This window comes from Gopherus evgoodei, chromosome 11 (genome assembly GCF_007399415.2).
Source record: "Gopherus evgoodei ecotype Sinaloan lineage chromosome 11, rGopEvg1_v1.p, whole genome shotgun sequence".
In the NCBI taxonomy this organism is placed as follows: domain Eukaryota; kingdom Metazoa; phylum Chordata; order Testudines; family Testudinidae; genus Gopherus; species Gopherus evgoodei.
The window spans coordinates 6830547-6849542 of record NC_044332.1 but is presented as its reverse complement, the minus strand read 5'-3'; the positions used below and the strand labels follow the sequence as shown (position 1 = coordinate 6849542).

The 18996-nt window shown below is 48.4% G+C and overlaps 1 protein-coding gene across 2 annotated transcripts in view; it reads right to left on the bottom strand.

The window, feature by feature from the left end:
• Positions 1 to 364: 364 nt before the first annotated feature.
• Positions 365 to 18996, bottom strand: part of LOC115659420 (zinc finger protein 271-like) — a 44416-nt gene continuing 25784 nt past the window's right edge. For both annotated transcript variants that reach the window (XM_030579507.1, XM_030579506.1), the window contains exons 2-3: positions 3021 to 3134; positions 365 to 2598 (exon numbers count right to left, since the gene is read on the bottom strand). In XM_030579507.1, coding sequence (XP_030435367.1) covers positions 1033 to 2394 — 1362 coding nt within the window. In that variant the 5' untranslated portion in view covers positions 2395 to 2598; positions 3021 to 3134 and the 3' untranslated portion in view covers positions 365 to 1032. The remainder of the gene's footprint in view (positions 2599 to 3020; positions 3135 to 18996) is intronic.

Sequence of the window (18996 nt, the reverse complement as noted above, 5' to 3'; positions counted from 1 at the left end):
CCCCGAGTCCCAGCGCTCGACCACGCGGCTGAAACCAGGAGCGGTGTGGGGCCAAAGCCCCATCCCTGGCACCCCCCACAGGGCTGAAGCCAGAGGCGACACGAGGCTGAAACCCCAAGCATAGGCACCAACTCTGTGGGTGCTCCGGGGCTGGAGCACCCACGGAGAAAAATTAGTGGGTGCTGAGCACCCACCAGCAGCTCCCAGTGGCCCCGCCCCTCTGCTCCAGCTCACCTCTGCTTCCGCCTCCTCTGCGAGCCCACTGCTGCGTCCTGCTTCTCCCCACTCCCTCCTAGCACTTGCGCCATGGAACAGCTGATTCACGGGGCAGGGAGGTGGGGGGAAAGAGGGGGAACACAGCACACTGGGGGAAGAGGCGGGGCCGGGGAAGGGATCCAATAGGGGCAGGGAGAGGGTACAGTCAGAGCAGGGACTTTGGGGGTGAGGTTGGAATGGGGACGGGGCCAGGGGCAGGGAAAGGCTGGAGTCATGGTGGGGCCAGGGATGAGGAAAGGGGCGGGGGGCACGGGCACCCACTGGTGCCGGAGAAAGTTGGCACCTATGACCCCAAGCTCCCCCTCCACCAACCACTGGAGCCAGGAGCAGCACAGGGCTGAAACCCTGAGCTCCCCTCTTCCCCTACCCCGCCCCCTGAATGTGGGAGCAGTGCGGGGCTGAACCCCTGAGCTCCCCTCCCTTTCCTGAAGTCAGAGCAGCAGGGGCGTGAAACCCTGAACTCTCCCTGCTGAATCCAGAAGTGGCACAGGGCTGAAGCCCTGAGCCCAAGAGCAGAGTTGAGGGGGCATGAGCTTGTTGACCCCCCAAACTGCAGTGCCTTACAAAGAATGGGGCAGTCCTGGGGGCAGCTCCACCCTCTCAGGCCCCACCCTTCAGGCCTCACCCCTATGCCCAAGGATTCCACCCCCAGGCCCAGAGCCCCAAGTTGCTACCCACGCCTGCTGGGCCCTGGAGTTTTATAGTATGTTGAGGAGGACTCAGAAAGAAAAGGCTGAGAACTCCTGATTTATGGCATTATTTGCTTGTGTGGATTCTCTTATGTTTGATGAAATCTGAGCTCTTATTAAAACTTTTCCCGCACTCAGGGCACGTGAAGTTTGTCACTCCTCTATGGATTCGCTGATGACTAATAAGGGCTGAGCTCCGACTGAAGCTTTTCCCACACTCAGAGCATGAGCAGAGTGTCTTCCCTACATGGATTCTCTGATGTGTGATAAGGTTTGAGCTCCGATTGAAGCTTTTCCCGCACTCAGAGCACGTGTAGGGGCGCTCTCCTGTGTGGATTCTCCGATGTGTGATAAGATGTGAGCTCTGGCTGAAGCTTTTCCCGCATTCAAGGCAGGTGTAGGGTGTCTCCCCAGTGTGAATTCGCCGATGTTTGTTCAGGTTTGAGCTGTGGTTAAAGGTTTTCCCACACTCAGGGCATGTGTAGGGTTTCTCTCCTGTGTGGATTCTCCAATGCCGAATAAGGTCTGAACTCTCATTGAAGCTTTTTCTGCACTCGGAGCATATATAGGGCGTCTCTCCAGTGTGGATTCTCCGATGTGTGATCAGGTTTGAGCAGTGATTGAAGCTTTTCCCACACTCAGAGCACGTGTAGGGGCGCTCTCCTGTGTGGATTCTCCGATGTGTGATGAGGTGCGAGCTCTGGGTGAAGCTTTTCCCACACTCAAGGCAGGTGTAGGGTGTCTCTCTGGTGTGGATTCTCCGATGTGTGATCAGGTTTGAGCTGTGGTTGAAGCTTTTCCCACACTCAGGGCATGTGTAGGGTTTCTCTCCTGTGTGGATTATCCAATGCCTAATAAGGTCTGAACTCTCACCGAAGCTTTTCCTGCACTCAGAGCATGAGTAGGGTGTCTCACCCGTGTGGATTCTCTCATGTGTGATAAGAGCAGATCTCCGACAGAAGCTTTTCCCACACTCAGAGCACATGTAGGGCGTCTCTCCTGTGTGGATTCTCTGATGTGTGATGAGATGTGAGCTGTGATTAAAGCGTTTCCCGCACTCAGGGCATGTGTAGGGCGTCTCTCCAGTGTGGACTCTCCGATGGGTGATCAAGGCTGAGCCATGACTGAAGCTTTTCCCACACTCAGAGCATGTGTAGGGCGTCTCTCCTGTGTGGACTCTCTGATGTGTGATAAGGTTTGAGTTCCGATTGAAGCTTTTCCCACATTCAGAGCACGTGTAGGGACGTTCTCCTGTGTGGATTCTCCGATGCGTGATGAGGTGTGAGTTCCGATTGAAGCTTTTCCCACACTCAGGGCATGTGTACGGCCTCTCTCCAGTGTGGATTCTCTGATGTGTGATGAGGGTTGAGCTCTGACTAAAACTTTTTCCACACTCAAGGCATGGATAGGGTCTCTCTCCCGTGTTCATTCTTTCATGTCTAATAACATCAAATGTCTGATAATATACTGAAGCTTTTCTCTGGCCTATGCTGAGTCTCACAGGCTTTTGTCTGTGCACAAATCCAAGAAACTTTGCCTTTGGACCTTCCTGCTAATGTCACATGTGGTACAACTTGCTCGGCATATCCCGGCTGTGGATTCTGCCCCTCGTTTTCATTCACCATCCAATCACCTAGAAGGATAGAGAGAGAATCCAGGCATTGGTCACACCCTATGCTGGGGAGAAAGGAAACCCCAGAGAGGAATGGGAAAAGGTGGGAACAAACCAAAATAAGTGCTGGAGACAACAACAAACCAGGATTTGATTTGAACCCCTCCCCCAACCTGCCCTGCCTAAAGTCCTTCCCCGGAGGACAGAGAAGAGAGGGTCATTTCTGGGTCCACATCCCATTCAGGGGAAAGGAATATTGGGAAGGGAGCTACAGCCAGGTGTCAGTCAGCAGAGGAAGGAAGCCAGGAGTGACATCTGTCATGAGGATGCAACACTTGCTGGGAACAATTCTGAATTTGAAGAGATCACAAGATCTCTGCAGGGAATCCCAAATGTTTCCTTCATTCAAGGACAGTTTCTGAGTTGGTTAGCTGAGGCCTCACCTGTCTGGGCACCTTTCTAGAGCTCTCTTTCCTCAGAGCCCTGGCAATCTTCGACCCACAGCTCTTTCCCTCGTTCCAGCCGGGAGATCACATCAGGTTTGGAAACTGGAAACCCTGTGTAAGAGAACAAAAACAAGAGAGATCAGCTGAATTTGTGGGATACTTGTCACAAAGACCATTCCATGATTTTAACCTCAGCTCATTTTTAAGCATCCTGAAGCCAGCTTCCATAGTTCTAAGCAGCAGGACAGTTGCTATTATTAATCATGTTCATTAAAGTAGTGCCAAAGGGCCAATAAAAATCAGGCCCCATTGTTCCAGGCATTGTACAAACACAGAGTAGTAGATGCTCCATGCCCTGAGGAACTTACATTCTATATAGACAACACACACACACAGTGGTGGAAGGAATTAGAACACAGGAGCAGAGTGAACAGAGTGATGGCAGACAGATATAACACAGGCATATCTTGATATTATTGTATGTAACTGTGGGGTACACAATCCTCACACTGGGCCTGATGGGGTTAGAGGATGATACTGGGCACAGGTAGCCCTACCCTCTGGCCTGTGGAGCATGTATCAGTTGGAGGAACAGGTTAAAAGATGCTCAGAAGCTCAGGGAAATGGGAGAGAGGGAACAGGCTAAGGGAAAACACGTTCTTTTCCTGAAAAGCCACTTGGAAGGTGGGACCTGGGATGGAACAGCAACAGTGATGAGGCCCTCAGGCTATGCCTTCTCCAAACCCCGCCCACCCTTTTCTCACAACTAGCAGACCCCACTGAGCTCTGCTCTTTTGAACTCGAGGGGAGCTTGAGTGGGAGATGGGACACTGACCAGAGACCTTGGAAGAGGCTGTTGCCATGGTGGAGAACTACCTGCCATCCCTTGGGTCCATAGCTGAAATGCCAAAAACCAGTCTAGTGCACCTCCAGGGCCTCAAGTGCCACTGAGCCCAAAACTCACAGAGGCTATCCAGGGAACTTGGACACCGAATCCTAGTAGGGGGGTACAAAAGGCCAGTAGAGGAGACCAGAATCCCACCCTCAGCTAGCCAGGAGACATTTGGGGCAAGCAGAGCAGACTCATTAGAAGGGATCATCCCACTCAGGAGAATTAATGGTGAAACTTTTTTATCACAAGGGGGCTAGATGCATGTGAGCAGCCAGGCCATTTCAGGTGGGACTGCCCATTCATGGACTATAATTATGGGCAGGCCTGGACAGCGGATAACTGGGCTCAGAAAAGGGGCACAGGGAAAACATTAATCTCCTTGCTAGTGAATGGAGTAAAAGTACAAGAACTGATAGACCCTAGCTGCAGCTGGACTTTGGTCAGGAAGTGGTTGATGGGGTTGGGAGGAGAATCTAGAAGCATAGTCTAAACCCAGTGTATCCACGGGGACATATAACCCTGTCTGATGAGACCAACTAAGTGTGCAAGACCAGACTGAGACAGTGCAGGCCAGAGTGGCCAGAGACCTGGCCTCTCTGATCATACTTTGGCATGACTGGAACTTTTTCAGGAAGGATGTCCAGGGATGGCCTGGAGCATCTGTAAAGGGGCTAGAGCCAGACTAGAAGAACAGGAGAACAGGAGATGGCCATGGTGGCCAAAAGGAGGTGCCATGAGGAGACGGCTCCATTGGAGGCCAAAGATCCAGGAGAAGGACCACCCTCATGGGCAAATGACTTTTCACCTGAACTTAACTGAAGCAGTAGGGGCCTGCTACCACTGCTCAACTTGGACCTGCTGTCTAGCAAATAAACACTGTGGGAGAGCAAAGGAGGGACCCAACCCTGCGTCAGGTTTATGAACGTCTCATCCATGTGGATGACAAAGTGTTAGACCCACAGCAGCTGAAATAGTGGCCCTATTTTGAATTGCTAGCGGAGAGACCATATCAGTTGATGAAACAGGCTGAGACAGGGCTGGTCAAATGCAGCTTTGGTACCCAAGAATTTCCAAAGGGGAAGTGCTTCAATTGGTCCATGCAGTGCTGTGCCGGGGCACTTGAGGACAGAGAAGACACTCAACAGAGTGACCACAGAGTTCTACTGGCTGGGCATCCACCCCAGAGGCACAGGACTACTGTGCCTCCTGCCCCAAATGCCAATGGGTGAGCCAGAAAAAGATCTTAAGAGGCCACCCTGGTACTACTACCCCCTGCAGGGGTCACTCTGACAGGCAGGTGCTGGGATTGGGGGACAGGGGAAGGAGCACTGGATGATTCCCCTGTTGTGTCCATTTCCAAGGAAGCATCTGGCATTGGGCCCTGTCAGAAGACAGGCTACTAGGCTAGATGGACCATTGCTCTGACCCAATATGGCCATTCTTATGTTCTTATGGGTAGGCATAGAGCTGGTGAGTCTGCTGAAAATGTCTGCAGCCAGGTAAAAATATACATTGGTGATCTTGGACTATGCCACCTGGGGTCATTCCCCTCTGGTCAGAAATGTCAGCTGTCATCACTAGTAAGCTCATGAAAGTATTTGCCTGAGTAGGGATCCCAAAAGAAATATTTACAGAGCAAGGGACAAACTTCACAGTTAATGAAGGTGTGACACTGACAGACCAGTCACCTTATGTATGACCCATACGAACTTAACAAGAGACATTGAAATGTAAGCGAGACAATCTAATCGTATATGAATTTCAAAGAGATGTACTAGATCTGCAATCATTAACCCATTTATTTGTAGTAATAGAAATCAAGGGTAGTTGCTAAGTGTATTTGTCTGTGTTCGCTTATATTTTATTAGAAGTATAACAATGTAACCAGATTAGCTTTTGGATGCTAATTCCCTTTTATATTTTAATTGTGGTATATTATGCATGTGGATGGTTCAGGCAACCTTAAAATCAATAAGATGTAAGATACTGCAGGAAACTAATCATTTTATTTACATTTTCTTCAGCTTAATTATCTGTGCTTTAATGAAGTACTGGTTAATTGCTGTATGTGAATGAATCCAACTAGTTTACCTGTATCATAGAATATCAGGGTTGGAAGGGACCTCAGGAGGTATCTAGTCCAACCTGCTGCTCAAAGCAGGACTGATCCCCAGACAGATTTTTGCCCCAGATCCCTAAATGGCCCCCTCAAGGACTGAACTCACAACGCTGGGTTTAGCGGGCCAATGCTCAAACCACTGAGCTATCCCTCCTCATTATAAGCTTAGGAAATAGACTAGCTTCAAAGCAACCATCTGCATTGCCTGTTGTTCCTCAGGGACAGTCTTGCTGTGACAATTGCTGTGAGGCGGTTTATCAGCTTGCTAGAGAACTATAAAGGAAGGACTTGATTCTTTTCTTCTCTAGTCCACTTAAACTTTGAGCAGGGAAGTATAGGTCATAGGATGGAGCTCTTTCAAATAATGATTTGGATTAACTGGGAAAATTCATGGAAAGACTTGAACAGACTCTACACCTGGACTCCCCATTGGACTATAACCTTTTAAATTGATTCCAGAAAGACTTACAAATCAGCAGCCTTACCATCTCTGCTATGAAACTGACCTAAGGACTTTACACTTATTTCTATGTATATTGATCTTTTAACCTTTTGCACTTCTTTCTTTTCCCTTTTATTATTAAATCTTTAGTTGTTTAGTTACTAAAGGACTGGCGTCAGTGTGATTATTGGGTAAGATCTGAGACTCATATTGACCTCGGGAATCGATGTACAGTCCTTTGGGAATGGCGAAACTCACATATGGTGAATCTGGTCTTCAGTAACCCATCACTACATTAGACTTGGCTGTCTAGATGGAAGTCAAGCGCTGGAATGCTTAAAGGGGACTGCGTTTGGTTTCTTGGTAACTAGTGTGGTACCACAGAAGTTGTTCTGTTACTGGCTTGGTGAATCTAATTATAGAATAAACACCCAGTTTGGGGGATTGTCTGTCCCATTCCCTGCAGTATGCCCCAAGTGTAGCATTCTCAATGTGGTCCATCCGGGCACCCAGTCACAGAAGGAGCTGTGACACCTGCTATGGGTCAAGTCCTTGAAGGTGTCGGTGTACCACCACCAAACTCCAGAACAGCCAGTGTAGTGTGCTATGTTATAGTCAAGAAATAAATGGAAGACCCTGGAGGAGCTTGTGAGGGGAAACCTGCAAAAGGGGTAACACAATTAGGAGCAGGTCTATTACAAGGCTTGTCTCTGAGAGCTCCAACCTGGAGACCGAGTGATACTTCTGCTGCTGACACTGAAATTCAAGCTACTGGCCGGATGGCAAGTGTGACGGGTTGGATCACAGAAACCGCCTAGGGGCTGCCAGCTGTTGAGCCAAGACTACTTCTGCCCCTGCTTTCCTGTCCTCGCAGCTTAGGACTTCAGTGTCCTGTCTGGTTTGAGCCAGACCCGCTGGCCTGCTGCAAACCCAGACCCAGAGTCTGAACCACGTCCCCTAACAGCTGTAGGCTTAACTGAAAGCAGCTCACAGAAGTGTCCCTGTTTTTAACACTCAGATGTCCAACTCCCAATGTGGTCCAAACCTCACATAAATCCATTTTACCCTGTATAAAGCTTATACAGGGTAAACTCATAAACTGTTTGCTCTCTATAACACTGAGAGAGAGAGATGCACAGCTGTTCCCTCCCCCCCCCCCGCCCCAGGTATTAATACATACTCTGGGTTAATTAATAAGTAAAAAGGGATTTTGTTAAATACAGAAAGTAGGATTTAAGTGGTTCCAAGTAGTAACACACATTGAATCTATTTCCCCATGTTAAGTATCCTCACACCTTCTTATCAAACTGTCTGAAATGAACTATCTTGATTATTACTACAAAAGTTTCTTCTCCTGCTGACAATAGCTCATCTTAATTGGCCTCTTAGAGTTGGAACTCCCACCTTTTCATGTTCTCTGTATGTATATGTATCTCCTCACTATATGTTCCATTCTATGCATCCAATGAAGTGGGCTGTAGCCCACAAAAGCTTATGCTCAAATAAACAGAACACACAAGTCTATGTCTAAGAAACTGAATACAAATAAAACCTCACCAGTTCCAGTAAGCTTCCTTTCACAGACTAATCTCCTGCTACTCTGGGTCCAGCAATCATTTACATCCTCTGTAGTTACTGTCCTTTGTTCCAGTGTCTTTCAGGTATACTTGGGGGTGGAGGAGATATCTTCTTAGCCAGCTGAAGACAAAATGGAGGGGTCTCCCAGGGGTTTAAACAGACTCTCTCTATGGGTGGAGACCCTTTCCTCTCTCTTATGCAAAGTCCAGCTCCAAGATGGAGTATTGGAGTCACATGGGCAAGCCACATGTCCATGCATGACTCAGTTTTTACTAGTCAAGCCCCATTCCCAGGAAGGTTCAGATGTGGATTGGTATCTTCAAGTTCATTGTTGTCTTAAGTGGTTTTTGATTGGGCACTTAATTTGTACTTTTCTCAAAAAGCTGACCAAATGCTCTACTAGGTTGGTTAAAATCAAGCCAGTACACAACCAATATTTATAACTCAAATACAAAAATGATACACACATACAAATAAGGTGAATACATTCAGTAGATCATAACCTTTACGTAACTATGTTACATGGCATATGTAGCCTAAAACATATTCTAGTTATGTCATGTACACAACAATAAGCATATTCCATAAAGCCTTATGGGGGACATAAGCAAGGTGATAAGATGGGAGGGGGGGGGAAATTGATTATGAGGTCCAGGAACCCAGAAGGAAGACATCAACCCAGGTATATCATGTCAACCTGCACAAGGCTTGGAAGGGACAAGAAGGCCTCCTCGTTATCCCATTCCCTCCCAACCCCAAATTCAACTCTCAGGTCCCCACACCCAAGATAATTCCCCTGTGCTGGTAGGAAAGAACTTGCCCCCCAGTCAAAAGCAGCGAGGAAATGGATTAGAATGAACAGGCTGGAGGGAAGCCAGGTCCTTCTCCTAAAATGCCACACAGAAAATTGAACCTGGAAGGGAACCATGATGCTGGTGAGTCCCATGTGCAGTGCATTCTCCAAGCCATGCCCTTTCCCGCGGGGCTCTGCTCATCTAAACTCTGTTCAGTTCCAGATTGTTTGGACACTAGGGGACTATGCCACAAGCTCAAAGAGAGGAGAGGTAGCAAGTGGCCCAGGGTGGCAGGTTTACATCCTCTGCCTGGAGGAGTTGGCTGGTGTTGCTTCCACTGGGTATACGGCTGGGACACGAAGGAGAGGGAAGGCCCAGGTCCTCCTACTATGTCCTGCTTGAGAGCTAGGCCTGACATGGGCCAAAACTGTGATGCCTCTGGGCCAGGAGCAGGCATCTCGACATCCCCCTCTTTGAGGAAAGAGATGGGAAACTAGGTGTGCTAACCACTAGTCCACTTGGCCCCCCTGAATAAACCATTACATTAACATTATGAATTTTACCTGTACATTCGAACTAGCCCTTGAGAGCATGAAAACGTCACTGAATATTATACCGAGATAGGTCAGATTATATCGGCCCATAAAGTATTCACACACCTTTGTATCAATAAGTGTCATGTCTTTGTGTGTTTCTGGCTCACTGGGGGAGTTGTGTGTGTGGGGGTCCTGTGGAATCTGCTATCAGCCTGAGGTGATTAATGCCAAATTCCAAGGCTGATTATGCAGATATCCAGCATTTGAGGCTTTGTCCCCTCCGGTAAGACCAGTGATCTGTTTAAGGAGACTGGGGAATTTGGGGCATAAAAGGCTGTTTGAGCTGACTGAGGGGGATGTCCTTGAGTACGTCTACACTGAAAAAAAACCACTGACAGGGAGCCTGAGCCTGGGTCTGCAGACTCGGGCTCGCAGGCCTCTCACTGCAGCACTAAAAGCAGTCGCGTACTTTCCTGCTCAGGATCTGAATCCTGGGGCGACATGTAGGTCTCAGAGCCTGAGCCTCAGCCAGAGCTGGAGCATCACTATGGCTCTTTTCAGTGCTGTAGCACAATGGCTCTCAAACGGTGGGTTGTGACCCCAAAGTGGGTCATAACCTCGTTTTAATGGGGTCGCCAGGGCTGACTTAGACTTGCTGGGGTCTGGGGCCAAAGCCTGAGGGCTTCAGCCCTTCGGCTTTTCCCCCACCACCCAGGGCAGCAGGGCTAGGGCAGGTTCAGACTCTGGTCATCCCTTCTGGGGTTGTGTAGTAAGTGGACTTATCTTAATTAATTTTTAGGGTTGTCAATTAATTGCAGTTAACTGGGAAAAAAAAGCCCCCGCATCATGCCCCATTGCCATCAACAGGCCCCTCATTGCAGGGACTGACACCCGCCACTGTGCCATGCTCCAGTGCTCCCAGTTGGCCCTTCTCTCTGGGAGCCGACACCCTCCCGCACCATGCCCCAATGTCCCTGGCTGGCCACTCGTTCCAGGAGCTGTCCCTCCTGCCTCATGCCCCATTGTCCCCAGATGACCCCTCACTCCAGGGACTGCCACTCCCCCGTGCAGTGCCCCATTGTCCCCGGCCAGCCCAATGCTCCAAGGGGCACCCCATAGAGAACAGGGGCCTGGCAAGCCCAGCTTCCCTGCACCAGCCTCTTCCCCTGCCACATGCCATACACTGTATACATTATATTCTGTGTTGTAAATGAAAATAATATACAGGAGCTCCTCACTTAAAGTCATCCCAGTTAATGTTGTTTCGATGTTAAGTTGCTGATCAATTAAGGAACATGCTCATTTAAAGTTGTAAAATCCTCCCTTCTAATGTCATTTGGCAGCCGCCTGTTTCATCCACTCCTTGCAGGAAGAGCAGCCCCTTGCAGCTAGCTGGTGGGTGGTTGGAACCAGGGTGGACCAGCAGTCCCCCACTCCCCTAAGTTCCCTGTGCAGCAGCTGTCCCTCCCCCCACTGCCATGTGCTACTCCTGCCCTCTGCCTTGCAGCTTCTCCCAGAGACTCCTGAGTCCTACTTGCTGTACCGGGGGGCGGGAAGCCAATGTCAGGGCGTCTCCCCCTGCCCCTGCTCACCGCTTACCCCATCTTCCATAGAGCAGGAGGGGGGACATGATGGAGGGAGGGAGCTTCTAGGCAGTAGCTGCTGTCTCAGGTCTCAGCAAGCTGATTTAATCAACAAGGCAGTGTACTTAAGCCTGGAGTCAGCTACTTGAAGGGGAAATGTGCATTTTTTCTCACACACACAGGGTGTGCGTCTGTCTGCCCTCCCTCCTTTCCTGCTGCCTTGTAGAGTGTTGTGAGAGTTAACCCTTGAGGGCTCAGCCAGTCGCTAGTTCATCATTTAGCAGTAAGGCATTCCCTGGGAAATATCCCACCCTCTGACTCCTCCACCTCAACCAAGCTTCACAATCATCATCACTGTGTACCAGTATTAAATTGTTTGTTTAAAATTTATTTTTTGGGGGGGCGGGGGGTGTCTTTTGCCTGGTGAAAAAAATTCCCTGGAACCTAACCCCCTCATTTAGATTAATTCTTATGGGGAAATTGCATTTGCTTAACATTGTTTTGCTTAAAGTCACATTTTTCAGGAACATAACTACAATGTTAAGTGAGGAGTTACTGTATTTGAAAATTTAGAAAACATCCAAAAATATTTATAGAAATAGTATTGTATTATAGTTTAAGTGTAATTAATCAGAATTTATTTTTTAATCTCATGATTAAAAAAATTAATTGCAATCATTTGATGCCCTAGTAATTTTGTATCATCTGCAAACTTTGCCACCTCACTGTTCACCCCTTTTTCCAGATCATTTAGGAAAATATTGACTAGTACTGGTCCCAGTATAGATCTCTGCAGGATCCTGCTATTTACCTCTCTCCACTATGAAAACTGACCATTTATTCCTACCCATTATTTCCTACCTTTTAACCAGTTACCGATCCATGAGAGGACATTACCTCTTATGCCAGGACTGCTCAGTTTGCCTAAGAGCCTTTGATGAGGGACTTTATTAAAGGCTTTCTGAAAGTTCAAGAACACAATATCCACTGGATCACCCTTACCAATGTTTTTTGACCCGACAAATTATTCTTAAGGACAAGGCACAATTCCCCTTTACAAAGTCGTGTTGACTTTTCTACAACCACTCATGTTCCCTTGTGTGTCTGATAATTCTGTTCTTTATTATTGTTTCAACCAATTTATCTGATACTGAAGTTACGCTTACCAGCCTATAAGTGTCAGGACTGTCTCTGGAACCTTTTTAAAAACAAAAAATCAGTGTCACATTAGCTGTCGGCAAGTCACCTGGTACAGAGCCTGATTTAAGCGATTGTGATGTTCACCCCACATTACTCTAGAAGGGTCAGTAACTTCCTTCTTCTCCATGCCCAGGAGTCTTGGCCCAATTACAGAATTCTGTAAACCCACACTCCATATATGGGGAGTCTCTTTTTATATGTCCCAGTCCCCCACACTTGTAACATCATCACCCAAGATCCCACTGTTTCTCTAGCCTCTGCCCTCTTTTTCTCAGCATTCTTTCCCAATGTAGCTTCTCTGATCTTCCTCCCTGAATCCAGACCCTTAAACTGCCAACCCCTTCCGGAAATGTCTGCCTCTGCAAACTCCTCTGTTAGTTAACTGCCACATCTAGGGTGACGATTTGATGCCGTCTGACCCATAGCAGGGTCCTGTCTGGGAGAATTACACCATCTGCTCAAGAAACTCCCTAAAGAAGCACAGGAACAAGTCTACCCGGACAGACCCCATGAGCCCTGACCAGGGGTATTCTACCTGCTACCCAAAATCCATAAACCCAGGAATCCTGGACACCTCATCATCTCAGGTATTGGCACCCTGACAGCAGGATTATCTAGCTATGTAGACTCTCTTCTCAGGCCCTACTCTACTAGCACTCCTAGCTATCTTCGAGACACCACTGACTTCCTGAGGAAACTACAATGCATTGGTGATCTTCCAGAATACACCATCCTGGCCACTATGGATGTGGAAGCCCTCTACACCAACATTCCACACAAAGATGGACTACAAGCCATCAGGAATAGCATCCCCGATACCATCATGGCAAACCTGGTGGCTGAACTTTGTGACTTTGTCCTCACCCACAACTATTTCAGATTTGGGGACAATTTATACCTTCAAGTCAGCGGCACTGCTATGGGTACCCACATAGCCCCCCAACACGCCAACATTTTTGTGGCTTAGAACAATGCTTCCGCAGCTCTCGTCCCCTTATGTTCCACTCTACTTGTGCTACACTGATGACATCTTCATTATCTGGACCCATGGGAAGGAGACACTTGAGGAATTCCACAAAGATTTCAACAATTTCCAGCCTAACATCAACCTCAGCCCAGACCAGTCCACACAAGAGGTCTACCTCCTAGACACTACAGTGCTCATAAGCGATGGTCACAAAAAAAAACTACCCTATACTGGAAACCTACTGACTGCTATACTTACCTACATGCCTCCAGCTTTCATCCAGACCACATCAGCAACTACACACCACATAATAAAACCACCACCCCAGGAACCAAACCCAACTCTGTCCACATATCTATTCAAGGGACACCATCACAGGACCTAATCACAGCCGCCACACAATCCGGGGCTCGTTCACCTGCACATCTACCAATGTAATATATGCCATCCTGTGCCAGCAATGCCCCTCTGCCATGTACATTTGCACAGAGACTGTCCGGTTTGGCCAAAGAATAAATGGACAGAAATCTGACATCAGGAATCATAACATTCAAAAACCAGTAGGAGAACACTTCAACCTCTCTGGTCACTCTATAACAGACCTCAAAGTGGCAATTCTTCAACAAAAAAATTTCAAAAGCAGACTCCAACGTGAAGCTGCAGATCTGGAATTAGTTTGCAAACTAGATACCATCAGATTAGGCCTGAATAAAGACTGGGAGTGGTTGGGTCATTACAAAACCTAAACTTAATTTCCTCAATACTAATTTCTTCCTACCATTACTCATATCTTCTTGTCAACTGTCTGTAATGGGCCACTCTCTTACCATTTCAAAAGTTCTTTTTCCTCCCTTGGTATCCTGCTGTTAATTGATTTATCTTGTTAGACTGACCAAACACTTGGTAAAGCACCCCCATCCTTTCCTGTATTTATACTGCTCCTGTATTTTTTACTTCATACATCTGGTGAAGTGGGGTCTAGCCCACAAAAACTTATGCTCAAATAAATTTGTTAGTCTCTAAGGTGCCACAAGAACTCCTCATTTTTTTTTAGTGTCCATAATGTTGGCCACATGTTGGGTGTCTGGCATTAGCCAACGAGCGGCCCAGTCTGTCAGTTTGGGGTAAATGCCTGGGGCCATAATCCTCCCATCCATCCTTCAGCTTGAAATTTTTTGCCAGTACTTTTCTGCCAAGAGGCCCACTCAATCTAAGACAGCTGCCTGAACCACTTCGTAGCCCCTTTCCTGCTTGTCACCGAGTGCCAGGTAGGCCGCCTGAGCTTCCCTTGTTCAACAGGGAGCTAGCCATAGGGCCCAGATTCCCTTATCCTGTCCTGCCCCCATAGCCACTGTTCCAAAAGTGACCAAAAGTCCACTGGTGTCAACTGTGGGGTCCATCTTATGGAGATCAGTCCCCTGTGCCCAGAGCTGCTGATCCCACCACAGGACTCACCACACTTTGTAACAGCTGTTGCTACTGCACCTGCACTTGCTTCCTTAAAATTCCTGCAGGCTTTTTAATTCCTCAATCTGTCAGATGAGGAAGGACTGTCTCTCCAAGTGTGGGACTGCTGGAAGCGCTGCAAGATCTCCTGCATTTCCTTCTGCTGTTCTACTTGCCATTGTAAAGTTTCCTCCATCTCCTGGCCTGCCTAACTTTTTACAACCGCTCTCCTATCCAGGGGTAGTCAATAGGCAGACCGCTGGCTAAATCCGGACTGCCAGACAGTTTTGAATGGACAGCGAAATCTTTTCATTTACTTTTTTTTTTTTTTAATTTATCTGGAGTCTAGACTTTGACTAAACCTTGGCCAAGAAATTTGGATCTGGACAGAAAATAATTGTCTACCCCTGCCTGTCACATTCTCCATCTACATGGATAAAGGCAGGATCCCAGACAAGCCCCCATGTGTGATGGAGCACTCATTATGCCTGTTCTCTTTGCTTTGCACAGACCACTCAGACCTTTTCTTGCATAGATACCACCCTGCAGTTTATTTACAGTGCCTCACCCCACCACCTTTTACATACCAGTGCAGTCACACTATTTGGAGGCCTGGTCTACACTACAAAGTTAGGTCAACATAAGCCACCTTGCATCGACCTACTTGTGCACGTCTACACTTAAAGTTGTCTCCCAGTGTCATAACCTAGTCCCAGATTTGGACCTTAGCGTCCAAAATATGGGGGTTAGCATGAAAACTTCCAAGCTTAGTTACTAGCTTGGACCTGGTAAAGCTGCCACCACCCAAAAAATTAGAGTGTTTTGGGGCACTCTGGTCCCCCCAAAAAACCTTCCCCGGGGACCCCAAGACCCAAATTCCTTGAGTCTCACAACAAAGGGGAATAAACCATTTCCCTTCCCTTCTCCCTTCCAGGTATTCCCTCCCTGGGTTCCTGGAGAAATACACAGAAGCAAACTCCGTGAATCTAAACAGAGGGATTCCACCCTCTCTATTTCCAGTCCTGGAAAACACAAGCACTTCCCTCTTCACCCAGAGGGTATGCAAAGTCAGGCTAGTAAATCTAACACACAGAGATTTCCCCCTGACTTCTTCCTCCCACCAATTCCCTGGTGAGCACAGACTCAATTCCCTGGAGTTCCCCACTAAAGAAAAACTCCAACAGGTCTTAAAAATAAAGCTTTATATAAAAAGAAAGAAAAATACATAAAAATGGTCTCTGTATTAAGGTGACAAATACAGGGTCAATTGCTTAAAAGAAATATGAATAAACAGCCTTATTAAAAAAGAATACAATTCAAAACACTCCAGCAACTACACACATGTAACTACAAAAAAACCCAAACCTATCTTTTTGTACCTACAGCTGGGAAACAGAAGATTAGAAAGCAGGAAATAGAGAAATCCTTCACATAGCCGAGAGGGACAGATACAAGACAAAGGACTCAGACACAAACTTCCCTCCACCCAGATTTGAAAAAGTCTTGTTTCCTGATTGGTCCTCTGGTCAGGTGTTTCAGGTTACGTCTTTCCAGGTGAAAGAGACATTAACCCTTAGCTATCCGTTTATGACACCCAGTGATAGAAGTGCCAACACAGTAACATTACCTTCTCAAACAGCACTGAGTCATGGCCGATATACATAGGACAATGCAACATGAATGTGGACAGTGTTACCCATGTCAACCATAACAGTCCTTCAGCCACTGTCCCACAATTCCCAACACTGACCACATGGTCATAGTTGTGAACTCCATTGCCCAGGAGTAGACTGGAAGCCCCTGCATTCTTTTAAACCCCTGCAAATTTTTGAAATGCCATTCCCTGGTTGTCCAGCTTCAGCTCTCCACTGCTGTGTGCTACTACCCAGTGCCCGTGCCAGCCATATGCTCCAGACATGTTCCTGCCGGGAGCAGACAGGAGACATTGGATCTCCTGGGCCTGTGGGGAGAAGCGGCTGTAGAAGCACAACTCTGAACCAACCACAGAAACATCGATATCTAGATTTCTGGGGGGATGCAGGAGAAGAGCTACGACCAGGACCAGCAGCAGTGCCACATGAAAGGCAAGGAACTGCGGCAGGCACACCACAAGGCCAGGGAGGCCAACTATCGACTAGGTGCTGAGCTGCAGACCAGCTGCTTTCACAAAGAGCTGCACACCATGCTTGGCTGAGACCCCACCATGACCTTGCACATGACTGTGGATATCGCCAAGGACCCCGAGTCACAGGCCCCTGCCATGAACAGCAAGAAGGAGGTGGATGAGGAAGAGGAGGAGGAATATGGGGGACAAGCTACCAAGGGATCCAGCTGTGCTTGGAACAGGACCTGTTTTTGATGCCACCACAGTCCAGACAATCCCTGCAATCAAGCACTGGTGAGCCTGATGCAGGGGAAGGAATCTCAGATAAGTGTTAAATTTATTTCCCACTATAGTGATGATTCCTCCAACTTATCAGGGCACAGTTACCTATTTTTCACATAGAGCTGTTCTCTGCTTTTTCTTCCCACTCGAGTTGGCTGGAGGACCACGCAGAGGAGTTTATGTATACAGGGATGTTTTTCGAATCCTGCTGAGAGATCTCGATGAAACTTCCACAGAGGAGTTCTGCAATCCTCTCCTGAAGGTTTCTAGAGATGGCAGCCTTATTTCTTCCTCCTCATACCATCCGGTGGTAACTTCTGCAGCCATCATTGCCTCAAACAGGCTAGTGGCATACGAGCCCAAGCGACTTGAGGATGCCAGCAGCAAGCACCCCAAGGTTATTAGCTGCACTGGCAGTGATATATGCACACATGTGCAGCAAGCACCACACAGTTCCTGGCAGGCCCCCACACGGCAGTGCCGGGCTGAGCCCATCGCACCACAGCACATTCCTGTGGCTCGCCATGGAAGTGCTCTTTCAAAACCTCACTGAGCTCATCTGATAGGCCTTGTGTCTGGCTGTTCCAACTCAGCAGACCTCCGTCCTCTACCCTGGAGCAAGTTCTCCCCTTTGCTTCACAGATATCATGCAGGACACAGCAGGCAGCTATAACCATTGGGATATTTTTCACACTGAGATCCAATCTGGCGAGTTAACAAGGCCAGGGCCCTTCCAATCTACCAAAAGCACATTCACCTGTCATTCTGCCCTGCTGCGCCTGTAGCTGACTCTCTCCTTGGTGCTCTTCATGAGCCAGGGGAGTAAGAGTTAAGCTGGACCCCACTGTTGGCATTTCAGTATTGTCCATGGTAATCTGCCGGTTGGAAAGGAAAGTCCCTGCTTGTAGCTTTCTGAACAGTCCTGTGTTGTAAAGAGGTACGCAGCATGCACGTTCCCTGACCAGCCAACATGGATGTCAGTGAAGTGTTGTCCCAGTGATACACCAGCAGTTGCATAACCATGGCAAAGTAGCCCTTTCTGTGGGTGTACTCCTTGGCAAGGTGCTCTATGGCCATAATAGGGTTGTGCGTGTCTACTGTTCCACTGCAGTTTGGGAACCCCACAGCTTCAAAGCATCTGCTATCTCCTGTACATTGCCAAGGGTCAGTCCTGCGTAGCAGGAGATGAGTAATAGACTGAAGGGAAGGTAACTCACAGGGATGAGTATGCGTGGATAAGGCAACTGAACTGAATAGTGGCACTATTTTCCCTTCTTTCCCTGCTCAGGGCTGGTGCGATCCCTGTCTCCCTCTTCCCCCACCCACCTTCCTGCACGAAGCTGGCCTGAGCCCCTTCTCCCATCCACCCCGTGCTTGGAGCCAGCTGAGCCCCTTCTTCCTTCTCCCTCATCCCCCTTGCATGGAGCCGGCTGGTCTCTTCCCCTCCTCAATCCCCAGTTTTGCCACTGGGCAGATCCTGGCAGGAGATCAGTGGCTTCACTGCTGTTAAGGCAGCTTGGATCCTGCCCACAGGTGCATTAACAACAAGTAGCAGATTCCCAGGGGCTGTGAGACCCGAGGCTCCTGGTGACATTTGCACAGAGTCACTTTCTGATCATCCCCTCGGTCTCTCTCTATCACCTGGAGTCTCCGGCTCAGCAGTTGGGGTTGACAAAGCCTGGGGCTGCCTTAGGGGGCTAGTTCCTGCCACTGGAGGAAGTACCCGCCCGGACTGGGAATGAAGGAGGCTTTAATGAAGACCCTGCTGAGGAGCAGCAGTGTCTCAGCCTGGGCTCCCAGATCACTGGGGAGCCAGCACCATTGCACCCAAAACACTCAACCCTGATACCTTGAGTAAAGAGAGACAGAGAGGGCAGCCTCCCTTCCCTTAGCAACAGCCAGAGCCCTCTGGTGACAGCAGCTAAGGACATCACTTCCCTGACCTTATTGGCTCCCATGTTACTCGAGCCCCATAACAACACCTGAGTCCCAGGAGTCCAAATCAGCTGACAGGGGCCTGCTGCAGGTGT